The sequence below is a fragment of the Mirounga leonina genome, unplaced genomic scaffold, assembly GCF_011800145.1.
Source record: "Mirounga leonina isolate KUSES-001 unplaced genomic scaffold, KU_Mleo_1.0 Mir_108, whole genome shotgun sequence".
NCBI lineage: Eukaryota > Metazoa > Chordata > Mammalia > Carnivora > Phocidae > Mirounga > Mirounga leonina.
Window position 1 is genome coordinate 5,471,740 of NW_023270237.1, and position 11,671 is coordinate 5,483,410.

The following is an 11,671-nucleotide window of genomic DNA, read 5'->3' on the forward strand; positions in this document are numbered from 1 at the left end:
TTTCTTTCTTTCTTTCTTTCTTTCTTTCTTTCTTTCTTTCTTTCTTTTCTTTCTTTCTTTCTTTCTTTCTTTCTTTCTTTCTTTCTTTCTTCTTTTCTTTCTTTCTCTCAGATTTTATTTATTTATTTGAGAGAGAGAGAGAGCAAGAGAGTGAGAGAGCACGAGTGGGATGAGGGGTAGAGGGAGAAGCAGGCTCCCCGCTGAGCTGGGAGCCTGATGCGGGGCTTGATCCTAGGACCCTGAGATCATGACCTGAGCTGAAGGCAGATGCTTAACCACTGAGTATGCAGGTGCCCCTCCTCCTCTTTCATTTCACTCACTCGGTTCTCAGGTCTATGTTATCATAAATCTCCATCTCAAATCCTCATCTTTCTCATGAGCTCTGATTTCCAACAGTCTTTTAGGCATCTCCACATGGATGGTGATCATAATGATGATGATAATAATAGGAATAATAGTGAAGCTAGCTAACACTACTGATCTCTTGCTATCAGCAAAGCTCTTCATTTTTATCAGCTTATTTAACCTTCAGAGGTACTCAGAGGTTAAGCAACTTGTTCAAGATCAAACAATTAGTATATAGTACATCTGGGATGCAAAACTGTTAATGTTCAAAATTCCACGTGTCCCTGATGGATGAATTAGTTTCTTTCTTACACAGCTTATCTTGCTGGGTTCCCTGAAATGATAGATGCCATCCATTAGGCTAGAGCTCTTAAATCCTCCTCTCATCTCCTTATATTTACAACTGATCAGTTTCCAAGAATTTACTGTCAAATCCATCTTTTCTTTACCCACCGCTCCTACTGTCATTGCTTCTACTGCAGATCTTCATCACTTCATCACTCCCCATCTGACGATCGCTCCTGAACAAAATGACCTGCTTTGAAACTTTTCCTTCCTGGTATTCATTCTGCTACCTTCTTTTTCCTTTTTTAAGATTTTATTTATTTATTAGAGAGAGACAGTGAAAGAGGGAACACAAGCAGGGGGAGTGGGAGAGGGGGAAGCAGGCCTTCTGCTGAGCAGAGAGCCTGATATGGGGCTTGATCCCAGGACCCTGGGATCACCACCTGAGCCGAAGGCAGACGCTTAACCGGCTGAGCCACTCAGGCGCCCCTGCTACCTTATTTTTTCTTATATCAGAGTCTTTACTCTGACATTCAATGCCCTCCATGATGGAGGCCCAACTGTGGCATTCCACCTGTAATACCTACCCAAAGTGGTTTTCATTGTTTATCATATCATACACATCTTAAGTTTCTTGAGTTCATTCCTTTTTTTTTGTTTTTTAAAGATTTTTAAAATTTATTTGAGAGAGAGAGAGAGCACAAGCAGGGAGAGCGGCAGAGGGAGAGGGAGAAGAAAGCTTCCTGCTGAGCAGAGAGCCTGATGTGGGACTGGATCCTGGGACTCCAGGATCATGACCTAAGCCGAAGGCAGACGCTTAACCAAATGAGCCACCCAGGCGCCCCTGTCTTCTCATTCCTAATGGTAATACAAGACCATACTTATTGTGGTTGAGAAAAGCTAGCTTACCTCTTCCTTGCACTTACAGAACAATACACGGACTCTCTATTTAGAGGGCCTAGGCTTCTTGTGGTGCTCAGGACGGATCTGCTTTCCTTTCTTTATTCATGTTTCTTTACCCTGGAATGTCCATCTTCTGTCCCCACCATTTCTCTAACTACCGAAAGCTTTTAAAGCCCAGACCTTTCTCCGATAAACCTTCCTCAAGTCAGAAGTATTTATTCCTTCTGTGATCCCAAAGAATATTTTAATGTTTGTTACTCATATATATTGTAAGCTTCTCAGGCAGGGACACTGTGACTTACTCATTTTTGCATTTTCTGAGCTCTCATCCATTACAGGTTGATATGTATGTAACTCTTACATATAGAAAGAGCTCAGTAAATATTTGATGATAAATTGTATCTTTATAATTGGTTAATGTAGAATGTACATGGAGTACAATTTACACAGTGCTGAAGTTTTCATTTCAGTAACAATTCATGGGTATATGTACAGGGTTATTAATTATGGATGTTATTTCTAATAATAAAATATTGGGAAAAAAGAATTGTATCTCTTGAAGTTCCTTTTAGTTCTCTGATTCTAAAATTATCATTCATTATTTATTTCTTTAAATAAAGAAAGAATTGCTTTGGGCTAAATATTTCTCCCTGGGGTAGAAATATGTTAGGGCTATTCTACAAACTAAAAGTACATAAGGAGTTTAATCACGGTATAATTAAGAGCTAGAGTTTTATGGAAATGCCAGTGAATTTTGCCACAAAAGAATAATGAGCTTCTTTCTTATGAAAACGATATGATCTGTGGGACATTACTTTTAAAGGAAGTGAGAACTGTGCATAAAAATGGTCAGCTTCATTAACAGTGCAATTAAAAATTTTTTTCTTTTGTCTTTATTTTCTGTTATGAAAGTAACCTAGACAAGATACTGATTAAGCATGAAGTCAGGACTCAAGATATCCCATGTATTTATTTGAGTTTGTTTGTATTAGTAACTTCAATACTTAGTGATAGAAAAGTTTGCAGTGCAAACGAATATCCAGGTCTCCTTTCCTTCTTGGGAACACAGGACTACACAGGACTTGGACCTAAGCAGAGCCATGTGACGGTTCTGGCCAAGACAATTTGAATGGGAGTGATGTGTGACAGTGGAAAAGCCAACATGTTTCTTCCATTCTCTTCCCTTGTCTTAGCAATCATAGAGGAAACTGTGGGCTGAAATGACAGAGATGCAAGGTTAAAGCAGCCCTAATTATGTATGTGTTTGGAGGTGCCTAGGTGGCTCACTTGGTTAAGCAACTGCCCTCCCTCATGTGCTCTCTTTCTCTCTCTCATTCTCTCTCTCTCAAATAAATAAATAAAATCTTAAAAAAAAAAAAAGAAATTATATATGTGTTTGTTTGTTTTTTGGCAAGTAATTATTTTATGTATTTACCAGAAACTTAAAGCAGACATGAATGAACAGGAATACTTGGAGGATGACCGTGATTGAAAAACATTTCAACATATCCAGGGTCTAGTTAGAACAGTATGGTATCATATAATATAAATAACTGTTCATTGAAATTTCCATTTATTTTAATAATAAAATTTTTTTCTTTCTTATACATGAATGAACTCTTATTTTGCTTTAAAATTAATAATCACAGTTGAATAAGTAATAGTTTATTTTTCTAATCAAGTGACTGACTTGCTGAATATTAAAGGCTCAACAAATGTTGCATCTTATTTTCATCAAACAACAAGAGTTTCTATTTTGATTATTCCTGGTAAACAGTAATTTTTTTTCTCCACTGGTTTCCATTTGCCAAGCAGTTAAACAGATAGACAGTTTAACACGGTTGTTTTTGCTCTAAGCATTTCTATCAGATGAATCCTCATTTCCAGAGCAGTAGCTGTTGGCAATCTTCTCTTTAAAGTCCATCCCAGGACTTCTTTATCATGGTTGGCCAAGAGTCCTGCTTTGGCTGCCACACCTTTGTTCTGCTGCATGTGATATTCCTGAACTCTCATGGATAATCTTTGCATCATTAAAATATACATATATATTTTTAAAAATTTATTTATTTATTTTAGCGAGAGTGGGGGGCAGAGGGAGAGGGACAGAGAGAGAATCTCAAGCAGACTCCCCAATGAACACAGAGCCCGACGCGGGGCTCCATCTCATGACCCTGAGATCATGACCTGAGCTAAAACCAAGAGCTGGATGCCCAACTGACTGAGCCACCCAGGTGCCCCTCATTTAAAAATATTTTTATAAACAATGTTCTGAACAGGTGGTCTCATCAGGTTTTACTTCTTTTGTTGTGTGGTCTGTAACACTGTCCAAAAAGGAGGTTTCTGTAAATTTATTGTAGGCTCCAAGAATTTCCTTACACTGTTTTATCTGATCAGATCCTGGTATTTGTGCAGCCATATTCTTTTGGTACATTTATTAGCTACCCTTTCTGATGATGCATGAGTTTCCATTTGGCTCTGGAAAAGCAACTGTTCATCCTTTGCTTGAATGACTCCAGGGAGGCCTGATGTCTTAAGTATGGGCTTTCCCATCCACCAGTATGAGGCTGGGAGGCTGTACTGCCCCTATAATAACCCACTTAACAGATGAGGAGACCGAGACAGAGAGAAATTTTTTTTAAAGATTTCTATTTATTTATCTGAGAGAGAGCAAGAGAGAGGAGAGCAAGAGAGAGCACAAGCAGGGGGAGGGGCAGAGGAAGTGGAAGAAGCTGATTCCCCACTGAGCAGGGAGCACAATGTGGGGCTTGGTCCCAGGGATCCCAGGATGCCGGGATGAGGACCTGAGCCAAAGGCAGATGCTTAACTGACTGAGCCACCCAGGTGCCCTGACATAGAGAAATTTAACTCACCTAGGGTCACAGAATTCATAAGGTTTAGAGCTGGGATTTAAACCTACATCTGATCTGATACCAAGGTTCATTTACTTCCTGCATATGCTCTAGAGTCATTTGGTTTATTCACATATTTGTAACTTCTAAGTCAATGCAAAAGTAGAACTGGGTTCTATGGTGTCAAGTGTAATATTTTTTAAAGGAGCATGGGGAATTTCTTGGGATTTTTAGAAACTTTATTACCTTGGGGGCAAAAGGGGAAATTTCTGGTTCATGTGACCTACTTCATTTTTAAAGTACCCATAAATTGGGCACAGAATAAGATTAGAGCAAAGTCCTTGTAGGATTTAGGAATGATGATGTGATTAATATATCTTGATTTAACAGTGATGACAGCGTACAATAATTAGCAGCTTAATAAGTTAAATTTCATTAATATGTCTTTTGGGAAAGACTCTTTGTCAGATTAAGTAAGATTCTGTGCTTTGATTGCCTATGAAGTTTTGAACTGAGCTTGGCTCTCCACTATATGGATCAAATCCCAAAGTCCTGGCTTTACTCATCCGTCATTTCTTTGACTCCTTAGGGAATCATGACTTGAATGAAGACAAATACTATTATTTTAAACATTTATTCTTGGCAATAAAAATCCAACCAGGACCCTAAGTAATGAATTGGAAAATGATTATACCCTATTAAAGGTAATAGTTGGTATTAGTTGCTTTTGGGACATTTTATTATACCTTTTTTGGGTGGTAGAAATATAAGAAATACTAATTCTTCGGGGCTCCCTGAAAAATCTGGGAGTCTACAGGCAAGGAAATATACAAGATGACCTCAGACATTTTGTTGGGCCAAAAATTAAGGGAAATACTCAAAGACTAATGGGTGTGTGTGTGTCACAGGAATATGCAAGTCAGCTTGAAGGGACTCCTCTTATCAAAATTGGGGAACTATTTGAACATTAAAAAAGAATATTGACTGTGACTAACAGTGGAAAGAAGAGAACTTTATAGTCACTTCAGAGGAACAATGTATCATAGAAACAGTGTATGCAGGTTAAGGACTTGATCTAAGTTTGAATCCTGACTCCATTATCTTTTTTTTTTTTTTTTTTAAGATTTATTTATTTGAGAGAGAGAGAAAGAGAGAGAGAGAAACCCAGGCACAATCCATGCTGAGTGTGGAGTCTGATGCCGGGCTTGATCTCAGGACCCTGAGATCATGACCTGAGCCAAAACCAAGAGTCAGATGCTTAACCGACTGTGCCACCCAGGCACCCTTCCATTATCTTTTGCTGTTAAGGTCTTAAACCTTTCCATCCCTCAGTTTCCATGTCTGTAAAATGGTAATAATAACAATAATACCTACCTCAGAGTGGTGATAAGAGGATTAACTAAGATAACATAAGCAAAGTGTTTAAAATAGTCCCTGGGACATAGCGTATGCTAAATACATTCTATTTGTTATTATTACTTTTATTATTATTGTCTGTGATACTATACCAGCCTTGGGCTTTTTGTTGTTGTTGTTGTTATGGCAAATTGTTTTATTTTTTTCCCCACCTTTCTTGAGGTATAATTGATCTGTAACATTGTGTAAGTTCAAGGCATACAACATATTGACTGGATGCACATGTATTGTGAAATGATGACCACAGTAGTGTTTGCTAACACCTCTATCACCTCACATAATTACCATTTCCTTTTTGTGGTGAGAACGTTTAAGATCTACTCTCTTAGTAACTTTCAAGTATATAATATTGTAGTGTTAACTATAATCACCATGCTGATGTTAGGTCCTCAGAACTTACTCATTTTATAACTGGAATATTCTTTACCCTTTGACCAACATCTCCCCATTTCCCACAACCCTTCAGGTCCTGGCAGCTGCTACCATTATTCTACTCTCTTGCCTTGTAGTGTCTTTTTTTAATATTTTATTTATTTATTTGACAGAGAGCAAGAGTGACAGAGATCACAGAGTGAGAATGAGAAGCAGACTCCTTGCTGAGGGTAGAGCCGGATGCAGGACTCGATCCCAGGACCCTGAGATCATGACCTGAGCCTAAGGCAGACGCTTAACTGACTGAGCCACCCCGGCACCCCTCCTTGTAGTGTCCTTAACTAGCTTTGGTATCAGGGTAATGCTGGCCTTGTAAAATGTGTTTGGGAGTGTTCTCTCCTCTTCAATTTTTTTTTTTTTTTTTTGGAAGAGTTTGAGAAGGATTGGTATTAACTCTTCTTTAAATGTTTGGTACAATTCACCAGGGAAACCATCTAGTCCTGGGTTTTTCATTGTTGGGAGATCTCTGATTACTGATTCAATCTCCTTACTTGTTACTAGAGTTTCTATTTCTTCATAATTTAGTCTTGGTAGGTTGTGTGTTTCTAGGAATTTATCTATTTCTTCTAGGTTATCCAATCTGTTGACATAATTGTTCATAGTACTGTTTTATGATCATTTGTATATTTGTGATATAACATGTAATGTCTCCTTTTTCTTTTCTGATTTAATTTATTTGAGTCTTCTCTCTTTTTTTCTTACTTAGTCTATCTGAAGGTTTGTCAATTTTGTTTGTCTTTTCAAAAAACCAGCCCTTAGTTTCATTGATCTTTTCTATTGCTTTTCTGGTCTCTATTTCATTATTTCAGCTCTGATCTTTGTTATTTCCTTTCTTCTGCTAACTTTGCAGCCCTGGGCTTTCTTACTGTGGACTTAAAACAAAACAAAACAAAACAAAACAGGAGTGCACTTCTCATTGGATTTTTATTATAGCTGACTTGCTATCAAATACAGTAAGTCATCTCAGAGGCCCCTGTGATACCAGGAAAATGGTGAAACAAAAAGTTGTCAGATAGAAAATCTGTGGAAATCTCTCTGCTGTGTGAAGAGCAGTTCTGTGGTTCACTGGCCTGTGAGTCTTCAGACCCAAGCAGAGGGATTGGGTGCGAGCTGCAGGGGTGGGGGTGGTGGGGTCTCGATGCAGAGGCCACAGCTGGCCTCCCAGTGTTTCCTAATTGAGAATCAGTACTGAAAATAGGATAGTGCTCCCAATGAAGAGATGATTGAAGGCTGAGAGTAGAAACCCCAGAGGCCCAGAGGATTAAAGAGCAGCCTGGACAGGGGCACTTAGGGAGAAGGGACCTTGTAGTCAGCAAACCTCCAGTGTTGAGTTGGGCCAGTTGAAGTTTGCTTGGCTGTTGATTTCCCTGTGTGACCCCTAGGAAGTGCCTCATCAAGAAGCCTGTGAGGAATCACATTACCTGCCCTTCTCTCTTTCTGGAAACTTGTAAGATATTTGTCTTAATCCTACTTCAATTCATGTTCATTGAGATTGTATTTGAAGTAGTATTAATTGACCATAAAACTTCTTAGCCTTCCTTTAACTCCTTTGGAAAACCCACCTATAGGAGTGGAGAAAGAACATTTTTGTCTCCAAGTCAATTTCACATTTCATTGTTAAAACAATCTATGTGTCTAGAAATCGTGTTTAGTACCAAATGCAGCTTCAGTTTTGTTAAGGTACGATAATCACACAGGTAGGGGTTGTGGTTCAGATTTTCACTAGATGCATAACTTGCCTGGGACAGAGCAAATGCCTAAATCAAGGGAGAGCAACGTTAGTCCGTATTTTAAGCTTTCCACTGGTGTAGTTGGCCGTATGACAGAGTCTAAAGGTCAAATAGATTGTGTGTGCACTTGGATACATTATTTCATTTTTCTTTTTTCTTTTTAAAGATTTTATTTATTTATTTGACAGAGAGAGACACAGCGAGAGAGGGAACACAAGCAGGGGGAGTGGGAGAGGGAGAAGCAGGCTCCCTGCAGAGCAGGGAGCCCGATGCGGGACTCGATCCCAGGACCCTGGAATCATGACCTGAGCCGAAGGCAGTCGCTTAACCAACTGAGCCACCCAGGCGCCCTATTTCATTTTTCTGAAACTCAGTTTCTCCATACATCAAGGCTGCACATGGTGGCTGTGATCATACTCCAGTCCCTGTTTAGTTCTTTTTTTTTGTTTGTTTTATTCAGAAAAATTGTTTTAGAGCAAGTTTAGGTTTCCAGCAAAATTGAGGGGAAGGTAGAGATTTCCCATATTTCGCCTGCCTCCACACCTGCATGACCTCCCCCATTATCAACACCCCCGACCCAGTTGGTACATTTGAAACAGTTGATGATCCTACATTGACATATCATAATCACCCAAAATCCATAGTTTACTTTATGATTCACTCATGGCATTATATGTTCTCTGGCTTTGGACAAATGTATGATAACATGGATCCATCATTATGGTATCATTCAGAGTATTTTCACTGCTCTAAAATTCCTGTGCTCCAACTTTTCACAACCCCTACCTTGCCCCTCAGCTACCACTGATTTTTTTACTGCTCCATAGTTTTGCCTTTTCCAGAATGTCATATAGTTGGAATCAGACAGATATAACCTTTTTGGATTGGCTTCTTTCACTTTGTAATATACATTTAAGGTTCCTCCATGTCTCATCATGGCTTAGTAACTCATTTCTTTTTAGTGCTGAATAACATTCTGTTCTCTGAATCTCCCGTATTACCCTACTGAAGTCATCTTGGTTGCTTCCAAGTTTTAGCAATTATGAATAAATCTTCTATAAATATCTGTGTGCAGGTTCTTATGTGGACATAAGTTTTCAACTCCTTTGCCTAAATACCAAAGAATGTAATTGTTGGATTGTATGGTAAGAGTATGTTTAGTTTTATCAGAAACTGTCAAACTGTCTTTTACAAAATAGCTATACCATTTACATTCCCACCACCAATGAATGAGAATTCCTGTTGCTCCATATCCTCTCCAGCGTTTGGTACTTTCGGTGTTGTGGATTATGGCCATTCTAATATGTGTGTAGTGGTATCTTATGGTTGTTTTAATTTGCATTTCTCTGATAACATACAACATGGAGCATCTTTATGTATGCTTATTCTCCATCTGTATATCTTCTTCGATGAGGTGTCTGTTGAAGTCTTTGGCCCATTTTTGAATTGGGTTTTGTTTCTTATTGTTGAGTTTTAAGAGTTCTTTGTATATTTTGGGTAACAGTCCTTTATCAGATGTGTCTTTTGCAAATATATTCTCCCAGTCTGTGGCTTGACTCCTCATTCTCTTGACAGGGTCTTTCACAGAGCAGAAGTTTTTAATTTTAATGAAATCCAGTTTATTCATTATTTCTTTCATGGATCTAAATGGATCTTTCATTATTTATTTCATTGTATCTAAAATGTTGTTGCCATATCTAAAGTCATCTAGATTTTCTCCTGTGTTATCTTCTAGGAGTTTTATAGTTTTGTGTTTTACCTTTAGGTCTGTGATCCATTTTGAGTTAATTTTTGTGAAGGATGTAAGGTCTTTGTCTCAATTCATTTTTTTTTAAAGATTTTATTTATTTATTTGACAGAGAGAGAGACAGTGAGACAGGGAACACAAGCAGGGGGAGTGGGAGAGGGAGAAGCAGGCTTCCTGCTGAACAGAGAGCCCGATGTGGGGCTTGATCCCAGGAACCTGGGATCATGACCTGAGCCGAAGGCAGACACTTAACGACTGAGCCACCCAGGTGCCCCTCAGTTCATTTTTTTTGCACATTCAGTTGTTCCAGCACCATTTGTTGAAAAGACTTCCTTTGCTCTGTTGTATTATCTTTGCTCCTTGGTCAAAGATCAGTTGACTATATTTATGTGGGTCTGTTTCTGGCTCTGTATTCAGTTCCTTTTTTTTCTCCTATAAATTCCTCTCCTCTTTTCTGTGGATTGTCCAGTGGAAAGGGTTGGCTTTATTTATGCTACCGAGCGTGCTGTCTGGCTCCTAGGTCAGTGTTTCAACATATATCATTTACGTCATGAAGGATCATCACTTGGGACTCAACAAATTTCTACTAGAATTCAAGATTCTTGATAGAATACATAAGTGGCATGATTGCTCTTCCTAAGAAACCAACATCCTAACAGGAAAAAAAAATCCTTGAGAGCATCTTGCTTCTCCCCCTGCCCCCCCGCCCCACCAAGTTTATCTACATTATATGTGGCAGACAAGGATTTTTCAGGAATGCTTAAGGAGAGGGATAGACTGTCTTTCTCTGCCTATTTCTTTCTATATTTTGTCTCCATTTGTTTTTTTTTTTTAAAGATTTTATTTATTTATTTGAGAGAGAGAATGAGAGACAGAGAGCATGAGAGGGAGGAGGGTCAGGGGGAGAAGCAGACCCCCTGCTAAGCAAGGAGTCCGATATGGGACTCGATCCTGGGACTCCAGGATCATGACCTGAGCCGAAGGCAGTCGCTTAACCAACTGAGCCACCCAGGCGCCCCTGTCTCCATTTGTTTTAATCCCTGTCTTGCATTTACAGTAATATTCCCCTTATGAAACATTTGTAAGTGTGGATTTAGTTCCATAAATTTGTCCTGAAACCATAAGACTTTCAGTTCACATTATATATAAGCTGCAGTCAGCATTCATATGAATTTCCAGTCATTCTCTATGGAGGTAATTTTAAAAAGATGTACCTGGGAGTTGGGAAAAAAAAAGGAGGGAAACGGGTCAAATTGGGAGCAGAAGTTTTTACTGTGCAGCCCTAGGGAAGAGCAGGGAAGTGGAGCCAAGGTAAACCTGAGCCCAAGGGCAGCACTCCTGCTTGCGAGTGGGAGGAGGGTGCCAGCAGATACGACAGACTGCTGGAGCAGAACCTGGGGTACTGTAACCTTCTGGTGTGCTTCCAGCCTGGAAGTATCATGGGGGCACTAAGGCTGTACAACCCAAGCATGGATGGGAAATCTGAGAAATGCCAGTTCAGTTTTAGGGTATGCTGAATATTTTATAGAAACCTTAATCAAAGGAGCTTTCATCTCAAGGTTTAGATAACTATGGGACTGCCGGTGGCCTACTCATGACTAGTCTTTTATCCTTACTAAACAGAATCTTCTCTCTCTTTTTTCTTTTTCTTTTTAATTTAAATTCAAGTTAGGTAACATATAGTGTATTATTAGTTTCAGGGGTAGAGTTTGGTGATTCATCAGTTGCATGTAACACCCAGTACTCATTACATCAGGTGCCTTCCTTAATGCCCATCACCCAGTTACCCCGTCCCCCCACCCACCTCCCTTCCAGCAACCCTCAGTTTGTTTCCTAGAGTTAAGAGTCTCCTGTGGTTTGCTTCTCTCTCTGTTTTTGTCATATTTTATTTTTCCTTTGCTTCCCCTATGTTCATCTGTTTTGTTTCTTAAATTCCACATATGAGTGAAATCATATGATAATTG

The 11,671-nt window shown here is 39.1% G+C and overlaps 1 protein-coding gene across 1 annotated transcript; it reads right to left on the minus strand.

Annotated features, from left to right (window-relative positions):
* Positions 1-3,348: 3,348 nt before the first annotated feature.
* LOC118019382 (mitochondrial import inner membrane translocase subunit Tim9-like) lies at positions 3,349-3,949 on the minus strand. The gene is made up of 2 exons (XM_035018492.1): positions 3,808-3,949; positions 3,349-3,539 (listed from the first exon to the last, which is right to left on the minus strand). Exons 1-2 carry the CDS (start codon positions 3,947-3,949, stop codon positions 3,349-3,351), a joined length of 333 nt encoding a protein of 110 aa, XP_034874383.1.
* Positions 3,950-11,671: the final 7,722 nt, after the last annotated feature.

Bases quoted from the DNA above. Each gene is read 5' to 3' on its own strand.
- LOC118019382 (XM_035018492.1), bottom strand. From the start codon at position 3,949: ATGGCTGCACAAATACCAGGATCTGATCAGATAAAACAGTGTAAGGAA. The intron at 3,540-3,807 runs GTTCAGAACATT...TATCCATGAGAG, and splicing joins AAAACCTGATGAGACCACCT to TTCAGGAATATCACATGCAG.